This window comes from Chroicocephalus ridibundus, chromosome 3, assembly GCF_963924245.1.
Source record: "Chroicocephalus ridibundus chromosome 3, bChrRid1.1, whole genome shotgun sequence".
Taxonomy (NCBI): Eukaryota; Metazoa; Chordata; class Aves; order Charadriiformes; family Laridae; genus Chroicocephalus; species Chroicocephalus ridibundus.
Genome location: NC_086286.1, coordinates 85358148 through 85373823, shown reverse-complemented (window position 1 = coordinate 85373823; position 15676 = coordinate 85358148). Strand labels below are relative to the sequence as shown.

The 15676-nt window shown below is 40.0% G+C and overlaps 1 protein-coding gene across 2 annotated transcripts in view; it reads right to left on the bottom strand.

The window, feature by feature from the left end:
- Window positions 1–8093: 8093 nt before the first annotated feature.
- GPR63 (G protein-coupled receptor 63) overlaps window positions 8094–15676 on the bottom strand; it is a 32567-nt gene continuing 24984 nt past the window's right edge. For both annotated transcript variants that reach the window (XM_063329935.1, XM_063329933.1), the window contains 2 exons: window positions 15561–15638; window positions 8094–13393 (listed from right to left, as the gene is read on the bottom strand). In XM_063329935.1, coding sequence (XP_063186005.1) covers window positions 11990–13249 — 1260 coding nt within the window. In that variant the 5' untranslated portion in view covers window positions 13250–13393; window positions 15561–15638 and the 3' untranslated portion in view covers window positions 8094–11989. The remainder of the gene's footprint in view (window positions 13394–15560; window positions 15639–15676) is intronic.

The window sequence follows — 15676 nt, the reverse complement described above, 5'->3', positions numbered from 1 at the left end:
TTTTGACTCAGATTTTTCTCTAGATTTTTCTGACATCTTCACCTTGTCGCACCCAATTGCAGAGCTCTGCTTGCTCAGATCTACTACTGCAGAAACATAACCTGAAATTTTCCATGCCAAATTATTCTTCAGAACAATACTAATTACTCCACCGGTAGCAGAACCAAGGAACCCTGGTTTCCCAGTTTACAGAAGACATATCTACATACACCATCTCCCACAACAATCAGGTATCTCTCTCTGTTCAACATGTCTTTGTTCCATATAGTTTGGGATGTAACAAAATGTACCGAAGCCAGCACAAACAGTAACTGCTCTATGTCAATCTAACACAATATTTTAAAGTAGTGCTAGTATCAACATTTGAAAACACAGTAATTTTCTGAAGGTTTATGACTCAAATCCCTGAAGTAGAAGCATCGATCCAGATATGTAATTGACCTATGGCAACACCGTGAAATCCTAATTGCTGTAAGAGTGAAAGCAATACTTTCTGTAATCAATTCATCAGACTTCCTGCAACTTATTTATTCCAGGCCCCTGCTTGAAGTGATTTGGAGCTTGCAACATAAAATGATGATATAATTAAAGAAGAGAACCTATTTCTAACGGCACATTTTTAAAAGCCATCCCATGACATGATACATGTAATGTAAGCAGATCCATCAGAGACAGTGGTGATCTTTAAATTGAGCTGCAAAGTTCCTACACAGCTCTGGATGGGAGAGATATGAGGGGTTCAGATTCTCAGGCATTTCTTTCCCCACTATTTTTACTTCATTTAACCTGGCTGAGAAGTCAGGGAGAAACTGATTCTTAAAAATGGGTCTTTAGCCTCCCTAAAAGCTAGATCCCTTTAAACTGGTTAAAGTTTAACACTCAGAATCAGTCACCTGCAAAAAAGGCCATCATACACAATTTATGTTCAAGATATCATATAGGCTGGAAAAGGGCTGAGCCACTTTAGGTCTGAACTGAGTATAGATCTGAAGTTGAACATAATTCTTACCTGCAATTCCAGGCCAGTCCGGTTCTGTATTTAAATTTTTTATCAGTTTGAGTATTTATACTTCTCAGTCCAAGCAGCTACCTAAAGGCAGTGCTTGTGCTTTACCCTGTGTCATGTGGATCAGAGTCCCGTCATCTCAACTTTACCACTACTGTTGCAGCAAAAGATGAGATAGAGATACTGCTCTGTGGCGTACTGCTCTGTTGGAGTACTGTGTCCAGTTCTGGGCTCCCTGGTTCAAGGACAGGGAACTGCTGGAGAGGGTACAGCAAAGGGCTACCAAGATGATTAGGGGACTGAAACATCTCTCTTATGAAGAAAGGCTGAGGGATTTGGGTCTCTTCAGTCTGGAAAAAAGAAGACTGAGGTGGGGGGAACTTGTCAATGCTTATAAATACTGAAAGGGGGGGGTGTCAGGAGGATGGGGCCAGGCTCTTTTCAGTGGTGCCCAGTGACAGGACAAGAGGTAACGAGCACAAACTTGAACATAGGAAGTTCCACCTAAACATGAGGTGGAGCTTCTTTACTTTGAGGGTGGCAGAGCACTGGAACAGGCTGCCCAGAGAGGTGGTGGAGTCTCCATCTCTGGAGACATTCAAGACCCGCCTGGATGCATTCCTGTGCAACCTGCTGTAGGTGATGCTGTTTTGGCAGGGGTGTTGGACTGGATGATCTCCAGAGGTCCCTTCCAACCCCTGCCATTCTGTGATTCTGTGGCACCATGTTTCTCACGTGCTAGGGCATCTCCCAGAACAACCTCCCAACCATCAGCTTGCAGAGAATGCCTGGGGCAGTCCTGGGCAGCGCCAACATATTCACTACACGGCACGAAGATACTCACTAGTCCAAAACCAGTTATCACTACCAGATACGATGGCAGCAGGGGCATGTCTCCAGAGCAGGAGACACCTGAATTCAAGTCCTTGTTTAATGGATACATGTGTTTTATTAAAGTCCTGGGTTCTTGAGGAAAAGGGTGGGCATGAGATTACTGTATTAGCTCTGCAGGCAAAAGCTGTTAAATGCCTGGACACTTTGGTGTGATCAAGGCATCTCCAGCACAACAAGGTGAGGACACAGCTGCTTCTGGACGTGCCCGAAGAATAGACCTCATGCAGTGTGGGAACTGTAGACATCTGCCAACCCTCAGTACCTCCAGGGACAGTGAAGCATCTGACTAGAGATTCTGTTTACTTATTTTTTTTTTTTTTTTAATTAATGTCTCTTGTGCCTCATTTCTCACTTTATAAAGATTTGGATAATAACACGTCTTTCCTTTGCAGTGTCAGAAGATATGTATATTTGGAAAAAAAACCCATACCAAACCAAACCAACAAAACTGTGCTAAAAAGAAACTGTGACTGGAACGATTAGAGTGATTTCTATGACAGCAATGATTTGGGGTATTCCATCCTCACCTTTGGGTGTCTGACATTCATGACCGGATATATTTATTATTTAACTCAAATATTTGAGGTAAAATTGAGCCAAAAATTAACCCAAAAATTACCATTTTACTTATTTCCAGATTGTACATATCCTACACATACCATGATTAGTCAGTTAAGTTATACGATACTGATATTTTTATTACTGTAAAGTTTATAAACTCTTTTGAACAAATATTGAAATTCACCTCACGTAAATTTTATGCTAGAAAACTGCATCACTTGAAAAGCTACACAAATCGAATACAAAAAGAAAAAGGACAAGACCAAAGGAAATTCCTCAAACATTCAAAAAATTATTGAAAGTAATTGTGGGGTTTGTGGTTTGTTTTTGTTGGGTTTTTTTTTCCTTTATCCTCTATCATTTGTACCTCGTATTTGGCAAAGCAAATGGATAAACACAAAGTAAGAGGACAGAGTGAAATCTCAGCTGAGTATCCAGGTGTGGTTTTATACTTAAACAATCTGCAAATATCTATTTCTACTCATAACCAAAGCTGCATAGGAGAAAAGATGACATCATCTTTTGTGACTTAAGAGAGCACTCCTGCATTTCATGTCACTCTGTCCTCCCAACTAGAACCATTCTTCTTCTAATATGGCCAACGTATTGCAGCTGATTACTAACATATATTACAGCCGATTGCTTTTCTCAGAAGAATTGAGTATGCTGAATTGTATTTGGGACATTTTTTTTTCCCTTGGGCCTGCCGTAATGTATCTCTACATTCGAGGAGAGGCTGAATCTTTATGTTCACTGTAGGCGGTGATATGGTTTATACTGATTTTTAGCTCCTGTGGGAGTTTTTCCATTGGTCAAACAACAGCTTTCAAGGAAGAAAGCTCTAAAACAGGCCTCATATGTCTCTATTCGTGGCCTCTCTTTCTGGGGACATTTCATCATTTTTTCACCGTGTTTTGCTTTACTTTTGTACATATTGTAGTTTCAGTCCCTCAAGAGACACTCCACAGAATCTGTTGCTTAGTAATAGTAACCTTCATGGAAATTAACTTGAACTTCAAAAGAACAAAACATCTTTCATTAGTCACAGGTTTTCAGATAATGAATTCCTCTGAGAAAGTTGATTAGAAAAGCCAGCCTTCCAGAATCAAGTGCCACCAATGTTGACCTAAGATGAATTACAAAGGTTAGTAATGCTCTTGGAAAGGGCTGTTTCTTTGTACCCCTTAAATTATGTCCAAAATTCTTTCTACCGATAGCCAGCCTTACCTTGGCAATGGCACTAATCAAGTGAAGTTTTACGTAAGCGGAATCACGCTCCCATACAGAATAAGGCCGGAAAGAATTACTGCAGTCATGTACTCTGGCCTCCTGTGTAATATAAGTTACATGAATTAATTATTGTCCGAACAAAAGCACCTCTTAAAACAAAATATCTCAAATATTAAGTGCTTTTTGAATTTTTCTTCTTCCCTTGGAGACCTGCTTTAATAAAAAGAACTCCTGTTGCATGGTAAGGAAGAGGGGTTAAGGACCAGAGAGGTACCAGAAGAGCTACAGACTCCCATTCAGAGGGTCAGAAACAGGTACCTGCATCCTCTGCGCTGTGAGCGGAGAAAGTCATCCGCCTCTGTGGGCTGCCTCAGGTCATCCACACCCCAGGAAAGCAGCTGCACAGAGCTGCTCAGAAGGAAAGTCTGGCAGGACTGACACCTTCCTGCTGAAGTCCTGGCTTCCATCCCCCACTGCACCCACCCGAAATCCTACTTCTCCATCCCATTTGGAGGAAGGCAGGTAACTAACTAGAAAGAACTCATCTCCTTTAAAACCCGGCCACGTGGAAAACGGACTAATCTCTCAGCCTTATGGCTAGCACGTGCTGCTGAAGAGGCAAAGTGAGTTCTGGTTGCCTCTCCCACAACACAGTGCAAGAAGCAGCGCAAGCTTTGTGGGCCAGAAGAAGAGTGCACAGCAATGAGTGAGATGCTGGTGCCTGGAGACCAGGATGCTTGAAGCCTCAACTCCCACCCCCATTTAGGGGATTGCTGATGCATTTCACATCAGGTAATCACCGAACGAACCCCAAAATCAGCTAGGCAGTTAGGACTGTCTCTGGGGTTTCCAACTCGCTCAAATTAGCAGGCTGCAAAGTCAGGCCCTCTCAAGTAAGTCCCTTTACTTTCCATTTAGTCTTAAAAATCTCACATTTCTCCCTCCATTTAGTCCAACAAAATAGCTAAGAGAGCAGCTCAGTCTATGCAATGATACCTTCTGGATTTCTAAATTTGAAATAACAGAAAAGGAATAATTACCAGAACTTAAAAAGTTAGAAGGCTGGGTAATTTTAGAAGTGACTTTATAAAGACTTGTCTACACCTGAACATGAGAAATCAAGGACCAAGTAATTACAGGTACAACAGTAATGCATTCTAGTTGAACAATGCTAGACGTTGGTGTAGATGCTCTCACACAGAAGTGAAGTGGTCTAATTCCTTCAGACAAATTGGACCAACTGAGGCCAATTTACTTTTTCAGGAGAAAATCCACACCATGGTTAAAGGTGCAGGTATCCTGTGTCTCGTGTCTACAAAGAAGCACTGGAGGAAGTGAATCAAGTTTTAAAATGCACAATCTTTTTTTCAAGTGCATTTATCCCCAGAAATCACAAAAATGATTATAGGTAGACACTTTAGAAAGTCAAAAGGTAGAGCCTTAAAGCCCTGTTCATCCACATTTGACCCTGATGTTCATAGGTGCCTAAGTTTCCCACATTATAATTCCTTAAACGATTTGGGGTGAGATTAACCTGACCATGAACATGTATCTCCACGCTTCCTTACCAGTCAGTGGAGAGACACTGGCTTTTCCAGGCTGTTTCTCTCACTGCTTTCGGAAGGGAAACTTCCAAAATAGCTCCTATAAATCATACCTGAAAACATTTCCACTGACTGCAAATAAGCTTCAAATGATCGGTGGAGCTGCCTGTGCTACAGATAGCTAAAAGATCATAGATGTGTCCCATCATATACATCTGCTTCTGCATACGTCCAGAAGTGCTGCAGCAGCGAACAATGCAATGCCCATCTCAAACTAGAATTTACAAAATAAGCTTTATGTTACCTACGTCGCATGTGAAAGTCCATTCATAGGCTTTTTCAGAGTTCGTCCAATAGCTAAGGCTGCAAAAGCCCCATAAAGTAAGCCAAAAGTCTTGGCAGACCACTCCCTTAACCTAATAATTCTGTGGTGAATACATTTAGGAAGGAGATATGATTTCAGTTCCTCTCAGGATCCCAGAGGATTTTAAACCACTGCTTCTATCTCTCCTTGATGCTTTAATCAGTGGATTATTACCTAATCTGAGGTAAGAACAGAAAGGGCACTCTCACTGCCTCCTGTAAAAGCCGTTCCGCTTTGAACAGAACATTATTCACTGCAAGAGAGAGACACGTGGGCTGGGGCAGTTCCTGCATGCAGCAGTGATGACGGAGCAACTGGGTTCCACTGCTGCTCTCCCAAAAATCTAACTGTGAAACTTTACACAACCTCGTATCAAATGGTGGCTGGAGCGCAGCCTCCCACTTTCTTGCGCGTACACTCACCCTTTCTCTCTGGCCCAAGGAGTATTAAGTTACTCAGCGTGAAAGAGTCCACAGGAGGCGGACTGAGCGTCTCCCACCTCCTCTAGAACACACCACAGCATACGGGCTGATACACAATAACTTCAGATCTCCTCCAGGGAGGAAGGGAAGGAAATCCAAGTCCAGGGAAGCAAATTCAAAATAATTCTTCTCACAGATATTAACCCAATTGTTAATAAAGAAGCAAGAAACGATGAAAGAGATGCCACTTCATCTCCCTTCCTTTGAAAGGGATGACTTCTTCAGAAAAAGACAGCACTAACATCCCCCCCCCCCCCCCAAAGAACAAAAGGGCTTAAATTATATTCTAGCACTGCTATTTTCCTGTAAACTTGGCTGCTTCTTGCCATCCCAGATGGCTAGGAACAGCTCTCAGCCACCAAAATCTCCCCATCGTCTTTTACACAGAGCCTAAGCCTGGTAAATCAAAAGGAGAAAGTGTTAAATTTACCCCAACAGTGATTACATCCCCTTTGGAGATCAGTCTTTGAGGAATTATTGCCATTTATTCGACTAGACCTTTTCTTTCGACAGGGCAGTGTTAGTGGAATTCCTACTTACATTGGTGAACAGGCTTAATTTTATTTCAGGTCAACCACAGAGGTTTGAACTGCAGTAATCTATTTAAGGTAGAGCACCAATTAAACAAGGAATACGTCTCATTATTGCTATGTTCTGCACCCACACACCAGCAAAGCTGGTTATCTAGACAGGATAATAAAATAAAACAGGAACAAGTTCTGCTTGGATATTTATGAATACTATGCACTTATCTGCAGCACTGTTAGTGATTTGATACCAAGCTGTATTCACTGTCGCACAATAAAGTATAAGACAACGCGATATTCTGGGCATAAAGTATCTGTAACTTCTATTTTAAAACCAAAACTAGCTCTGTTAAGGGGCACTTAAGAAGTAACACCCATTACAACTCACATTTTCCTTCATGACACTCTACAGTCACAGACTTACAGCTCTTTTCCCCCTTGTATCTGAGAAGAGTTGTGATTGCCTTCGTGAATGCCATTTTTGTTTGAGGGCAAGTTGTAGGAACTTTTGTTCTGATGCATTCTTACCAGCAGGTCTTGTGCCCAGGGCACTTACAGAGACACAGGTCAGCGAAGGGATTCTTATTCAGCCATGAATTGGCCATAGATTGTTGTAGCTCAGTAGCCGAGACAGGGGTGGAATAAAACCTGTAACCTACTGGGGAAAAAAAAACCCCAGAATCCTGCACCAGTGGCATGCTCCTGTACATGATGCTTGTACATACACGCTCCTGTAACAGCTCTTCTCTTATAACTCACCCTCAGCCTGTCACAGATGGTCTAAACTGTGGTCAAGACAGGAGGCAGCAGCACTAGATGCAAGAGGCTTGCTGGCCCCACAGCTTCCCCAGGCACCCCCAGCTCCTCCTGCCACCACCACACCTGCTGCAAGACAGGAGGGGACCAGGGGAGGAGAAGGGAGGAAGAAGTGGTTGCTGTGGAGGTACAAAGAAGGAGTCTCAAAATTAGGCATGTGGGCAGCCAAGCAACTAGAAATACCAGCCCCTCCCAGGCATTCTCTAGGGACACGCCTTGACTCTTTATCAGCTAGAGAAACTACTCCAGCAGAATTTCTGCTAAATCATTAGCAAGCTGAAAAACATCCCCCAAAACAGCCAAGATGCTGGACGTTTTTCATTCTACTAATATGGGAAATAATCTGTCACATACAAACAAGCAGCACTTGAATCAGAAAGGTCACTGTCTTGTGTTGAAATGAATCATGCCATGCAGTACCACTGCTTGTTTTATTTCTGGCACAATAAGATGATCTTAATTACTCAGTCCTAACTAAAAGGTAGTACACCCAGTTCAGGTAGTATTTTTAGGAAAGTTATTTTCTTTTTAGGCCTTCTCTCTCTTTCCCTGCATAGTATTTCACTTGTTTTGGATATATTGACATATCTTTACCCCGACATCTCAGAGGAGAGCATTCTGTGCATTCTTTATACAAGAAACATTTTGGCTTAAAGAAAACCATCTAAATCAGGCAAACACTCTTTGTTATTTAATATACAGATAAAATAAATAAAGTGTTGCAAACTATTGAGGTGGGCATTAAATGCAAAGAACAAAGATAGAGCCATTCTATAGACTTTCATCACATTTTTGGAGAATGTTCATGTTTATTTTTTTTGATTGTTTGTTTTTTGTTTGTTTCTCAGGTATTTTTCACAGGTATAATATGTACAGAAAAGACAATGCCATTCTACTTAACAGCTTTTTTTTTTTTTTTAAACAGTCATTCAAAGTTTCTCCACATCAGAATATCACTATTCCTCAAAAAAAGATCAAACAAGTTCATAATGGCAAAGTAGTGGCTCCTGGAAAATTTGACTTAAGAAATTCCTCACCATTCCAGCTGCAACAAACTTGTGCTCTGAAATTTTATTTTTCACATAAAAATAAATCAAAATCTCTTTCAAGGAGGGCATTGTTGAATGATTTGAGAATTAAAAAATCTCAAATGGCTGCAGAAAGACCACTGAAATCTGGCAGTTGTTTATGCATGTGCCCAAATAAAAGAAAATATGAAAGCTTTAAGCATACAAGTGAAAAAAAATAGTAACAGAAAGCAGTAAGAGACAAAACCATTTTCTTCTCTATATACACAAATATTTTTACATGAGTAACAAGAAATATCAAAAATACACAACTGAGCACAAAAGAATTGTTTTAGCAATAGATTTGTACAAATGAGATTTGTGTAAGCAGCATGCTTTGACAGAATGAATTAAACTGCAACATAATTCAAAATACATTCATTTCAATCCTCCATACCAAAGATTTCTGAAAATGTAACATGAGGGAACACACTGTAGTGACAAGTATCATTTCTGGATAGGAAGAAGATTATAATTCCCCAGCAGAATGAAGACAAATCAATTCCAGTTTTTAAAATCCCTGGTCTTGGGTCAAGGACAAGCCCACTAAAATGCCTCAGCACCCCAATCCTGCCAAGACATGTGTGTTTTAACGTTACAAATATTATCAAGGTTATGCTCATCTTGGCAGGATCACAGACAGCAAGACTGAGCAGTTTAGTGGTCTTCAACTTGGTCCTAGGACTTCAGCTGTAATTATCAAGGCACTGCTCTAAAGACAGTATATTAGACACAATAGGCCAAATGGTTGTGTAAACACATCATTACCCTGGGGATATTTCTATGCCACCTGTTTTCTTTTTTTGAACACCCTTTTGTTCACTGTATGCCCTGATCAACTCCAAAACCTGCTGAGTGTGAATACTGTATCACCATGGAAGTCACTTCTGAACTTGGGACACACAATTTGTGGGTTTTTTTCCTCCAAGTATCATGCAGCTCTAAGCAGAAACTCTGTTAGTTGATGTAAACAAACAATAAATTATCAAGACAAATTAACTTTCTTTGATGTTTGCAATTTCTACTTCACAGCCAGTACTTACAGGGCTTATGAAATCCCCACAAAATGTTTTCCCCTCCCTCTTCAAGAAAGCAATTTCACTGACTTTCCTGTATTACTCATCTTCTTTCCTTCTTGAATTACTATGTTTTACGACACTCATTCAAACCACTTACATTATAGCTCTGGAAGACAGCAAAAATACCTGTTCCTGCCATCTTAGACAGTGTATGCTCTCAGTCCATTACATTAACTCTAAACACAATTTTTGCTGCTTTCAGAGATAAACAGGCATGACAGCTCAGGAACAGAAAATCCATACTAACCAGGTCATAAACTTCCGCTATCAATGTAAATGTAATTGAGAAATAAAAGCTATACTGCAAAGACACACTAAACCACTCTGTTTTACAGGGGAACTCCTTTACTGCCTGTCATTTTGATCAGAAAAATCCACACCGTCAGCAGCGAAGTTGACAAGGAATGGAAAGCACGCACATCAATAACATCACCACTGCCTGGGTGCCTTTACATGTAACTCACAACCTCAGCTATCAGCTTTTTTTTTAAAAATGAAATTACTAAATTCACAATTGTTCCTTTTAGACTCCTGAAATTTAAATATTGCCATCACTTTTACCAATATGTGTCAATGAGAAGAACAGAGATAACTGTTAAATTAGTTCTTCACTGAAGACCTAAATAAAATCTGGGGTGTGAATGTTTACTTGGCCTTGAGAAGGAAGCAGTCCCTGGACATCCACACAGTACAGGGCACTTCCTTCATACCCTCAGTTCAATATTTATGCAGAAATAGATAAAATTGCTATTATCTTGTCCTCGGGGTGCAAGGAAAATGAAGCCCCCATGCTCTGGGGTACTGAAAGAGAGATGGAAACTTCAGAGCAATTGGGGATCTCACTTCAAAGCCCAAACCTAAGTCTTACTTTACTTACATTAAATATTTATTTAGCTGATTAAAAAAAAATAATAAGATATCCCAGTCTACATTGCTATCATCAAGGAAAACCTTTGCTTTTCTGCTTTCTAGGTGGGTACCAAGACAGCCTGACATTAATCAGAAAGGTGGTTTGGCATTTCAGGGAGAGAACTGATGCTCAATAGATGAGAACAGCAGAGTAAACCCCTGAGGCAGCAGGCGCTACAGGGGAAAAGGGGCAATGGAAAATCAATGTAAAGTAGCGCTGGAGGGAAAAGGGGAATTTAACTTGCATCCCCCCCAGCAAACTCTGCTGGCCAACTGTTATTTATTATTATTGGTTTATGGATTCAGTCTAATACTTAAACAGGAAAACAAGCAAGTTGAGGATTTTTTTTTTTCCCAGTCATTACCATGTAGACTAATCCTAGCCTCAATTACGATTCATGCGCTATTTGTTTGCTGGTTTATCCTACTATTTCTAATTCTATCCCAACGAACGCCTGACAGTATGGTTTCAGCAGCGTAGAGCACACCTAGCCTTATATGAGCTCCAAGCAGAAACAGCATTATACCAAGCCAGTGTAAATTGTAGGCCCGAAGTCACAATTCCAGGGAGATTTTCAGGCACAGCATCAGGTTTGGATAGCTTGTAACAGCCTAATGTAAAACCTACAGCCACCCTTTCCCCCGAAACAATTTGAACATGAACTCTTATTTTTCTGTATCTTCTGTTAGCCTAAACCTGAGGACACTATTTTCATTGCTTTCTTTCCCTTTCATTCCTCCATTTTCTCCTTACAATTTCCCTGATAACCAAGCAGGTAATGTTGCTTTTGATCAATTGTTAGAAAAACAGCAAATCTATGATTGTATGTGTAGCTATATCAACATAAATTGCCCTCCTAGAGCTTACGTGGGTCTTTCATTGAAATTCACCAATACAACAAATAATCATAATAATAATAATACCCCTTCGATACAGAACAAAGTATTCCAATGAACAAATTCCATAGTAAATTTTGTAAAGTGCACAAAAATATTAATGGAAATACTAAAAAAAAAGAAAAAAGTTTTCTAGTGTCACCATGAAAACATCTGATATATTGTTTAAATTAAATAGAAGTAATCTAATGAGACTTTTTGGCTCTAATATATTGGCAGACAGCAGCAACATTTTTCAGAAAAATTACACCAACTAAATATACTGTATCTTAGCAGCATAAAAAGTCCCTACAATTAAATTGCAGGCCTAGTAAGCATAAACCTGACAAAATGTTACAAATGTAGTTTTCATTTAAAAGAATGGATTTCCATGGAATCCTAGAGGTAACATTTGTTTTGTTTACATTGTATTCTGGTAGTAAACCCATCTATAACCAATTGCTTTCCCTCCCTTTATCTTTCCTCATAAAATTGCACAGAGTACTGGATAATTTAATCAAGTTATAAGATATGGCCACACTGAAGAAGCCATATTAAACAAAACAAAGTTCAACCTAAAGCCTAAAAACAAATAACCCCAGAAAATAACAATCATTGTCAAGCAACCGCAGCTTCACACTACCGACCGATGCTCCCCACACACATAGATGGCACTGGGTCGAATGCGCCGCCTCGTATGACCAGGTAGCTGTGGCAAAAACTTGAAGTATTTGGGCATCAAGTCCAAGCATGCATCGTGAAACTTCTTAATCCTCCAGTAGTAAATCAGTGGGTTCAGTGCAGACTTGAGGTAGCAGAGCCAAAGGAGCCAAGTGCTTATCTCAAAAAAGTTGTGCTTGTAGTAGAAGTGGCTGTTGAATGTGGCAATAAGGCTGTAAGTGGTGAAGGGCGCCCAACAGACTATGAAGACAAGGAACAAAATCAAGATGGTTGTGAAGGCACGAGTTTTAAAGCTCATATCAATATTCATCTGAAAAGGTCTCTGTAAGCTCATGAGACCAAGTTTGCTGGCCTGGCTGAGGCAGATGCTATCAGGGTGGCTATGGATACGAACTGCATTGTGGCGGACGGTGTTGAGTATGCCCATAAAAGAATACAGCATTACCAGGAATGGAATAAAAAAAGAAATTAGCAAGATAATTATCACGTAGGCTCGGTAACCTGGGCTTGTAGAGTAGCCAAAAACACACTGAGGTGCTCTCGAGGGTATCTGCAGATTAGGATTCCCTACCGATAACGGAAAAGCAACAACAAAGGATGCCGCCCAGGAAATCACAATGAGAATCTTTGCACGGTAAGGGTTCAGTTTATCTTGCCTCTGAACTATGATAAGAAATCGGTCAATGCTAATAATAAGAAGAATGGCTACCCCCTCTATGACAAAAAGCCAGAAGAACATGGCGGAGACTCTGCAGAATATATCCCCAAAAATCCACTGAGTGGTAATGATTGTTATTAGAGCAAAAGGCATGTTCAGCACTGCCAGCAGCATGTCTGCAAAAGCCAGGCTTGCTAAGAGGATGTTAATTGCAGATCGCATAGCCGCCTTCTGGTAGACCATGAGGCAGACAACAAAGTTTCCAAGGAAAGAAACCAATAGGATAAATATCATAGCAGCAGAAAGAATGATCTGGAGTGGCAAACTCAAGCTCCTGAAAACTTCTTGCGATGGCAGGATAGCTGTGGTGTTTACCAGAAAAGTACTTCTCTCAGTGGTGAGCACGGCACCTGAACTATACCTCAATGGCTGTGTTGTGCCACTACGAAGCAAGAACTGTGGAGTGGTAAAATTCGTATAGGCATTTTCATAAACAATAAAAGTAGCATTTGAGGTCCCAGAGTGGGCCAGCGTCAACATTGCTGAGAAAACCATTGCTTCAGGAGAAATGAAAGCAGAAACAAAGGTCTTCAAGGCATTTCATCTTGCTCAGGCAGTATCTTATTCCTGGTCATTTAACAAATCAAAATTCAATGTCTGAAAGTGTCAAAGTTCTTAAAGTCATGTCAGTATTTCCACCTGAAAAAGAAAGAAATTTAAAGAAACAAAGTAAGACTCTCTAAAACCAATGGGAACCAAATGATTGCTCCACTTTCCTTAATGACAAAAGGATCCTTAATACATATTTACACTTCGGGTGGACACAATTTATTTAAGCACCAGTCACAGGAGTCCTGTAATATTTGGTCTTTTTCTTATAGATCCTGCTCCTGTAGTCTTGCTGATACTGTACAATACTCCCAAATCACCAGGCTTTTTTCTACTACAACCAGGACTGCAAAACTTTCGTGTTTGAAAACAAACTTTACTGGTTAAGAATTAATAAATGAAATCAGTATCTTTATTTAAACCTCGTAATTTTTAAACTAACTTCATGATTTTGTTTTGAAATTGCCTACAGCTGAAAACTTTAATAACACTTCCAAATAGCTTAAATAATATCAGTATCGCTTATCTGCCTATTTGTTAAGCACTGAAAAGCCTACCTATCTGAGCTATCCTACATAATACAGAATCCTTGGTTCCACATCAGTCAGCAACAGCAGATGCCTCAGGAAAAACCTGTAAAACATCCTAACCTATTATTAATTATTAAATAACTTATCCACAGGATTAAAGTATCTCTCAATTTGTTTCATTTAGTGACTGACTCATACCAAGGCACAGGAAACTAACTCTTCTTCAGTCACTACAACCCTTCCCCCTGCAGCAAGCTTTCCTGCTTTTACTGGTCTAGACACGTCTTTTTTAATTCGTCTTGGTATCCCACATAATTTAACTGTGTGCACCCTCTTTTTCCCTGTAAATCTAATCCTTAGAAATTCTGCTGAACTCTCTCCCCCATCGTTATGCTGACACAATGCAACAGTTCCTTTTATAGTTTACAAGTACTGTCTTGTTGTACTATTATTACATGTATCGTATTATTAAGTGTACTGTTCTTACAGACAAATAAAATGCAAAGGAGTTGATAGTTGTCTCCCCTTTTCAGTGCTAGTTCTTCATAGAGCTCCTCCCCTCTATCTTGGGCTATTAAATTAAACGCTCCCAGAGTACTCTAGCATCTGATCAAGCTGGAAACTGGAAGGATTCTATGCCCTTTTAAAAAACAGATCACCATAGCCAGAAACACAAAGTAGGATTCACCTCATTCATTCTGGATGACTCTAATAGTCACATCAATCTGTTTTCATGTTTTCAGTCAGAGGAGGGATATAGGCATCTTCAGAGGGCAATCCATCTCCTCCACCTCTGTACACAGTGACAAGCTTGTGCTACTAACTCAAGAAGCTTACGTGTGGTTACACAAATCCTGCCTGTAGTATTTATGCATGTTCTGTTTGGTATCAGCATCTGGCAAAAGTGAAGGGAGGAAGGAACACTTTTATGAATTTACACAAGAACCACGTGCTTCTTGGAGGATCAAAAGTTCACTCTTCCCTGGATACTACTTCGCCAACAAAGAAATGAACTGTGAGCCAACAAGGTCTAACCTACGTTCCCCCAGCTTGGGCTTCTAATGATCTGAATGCAAACCTGCTCAGGCTCCTGCCAAGGATTCACCAAGGAACATCAGCACTATGACCTGCTCCTCTCATTCCATAACAAAGCTATTCCCTTCCTACCTGCAAGCTCAATATCACTAAACGATTTCCAGGGCCAGACAGCCTTCATTATTTCTTCTAAGACAAATGATTAACCTCTCTGTCTCCTTTAATTTTCAATGATATCTTGAAGAAATATTGCAAACATCCTAATTTCATTGAGTCATACCTAGTCCACTTTCTAGAGGTCTTCCTGCTTGAATGGGAGGGAATGTCATAATTTTCTACTTTATCCTATTATATTTCAAAGATTGTTAAACTCCGCAAGAGTATACTAAGTTAGGTACATTGACATTTTGCAACAATGCCAAATTCTAATAACTTTATTCTAGATTTTCCTTTTCTCTCCCGTTCATTTTTATTTTACAGTAACTCTTCTAGAGAAAGCCTCAATATTATTTACAGGCTAAAGCATATATAGTAGCCAAAACTCTTCTTTCTTTGGTCTTTATAAACTTTTCCTTTACCAGTCATCTTTAACATATTTTTTAGAATAAAATCTGTAATCAACAGCAGAAAGGTTAACACAGCTTTCCAGGATAAATAAGCAAGGATTTTAGCAATAAACATGAAAATCTCACCCAAAGTTCCACTGGGGTTTATGACTCCATAAACCAAGAATACTGAAGAGGGAAGGAAGCTGTAGCGTTCTGCAGGGACTGCAAAAAAGCATAAATTTAACAAATAATTCTGGATT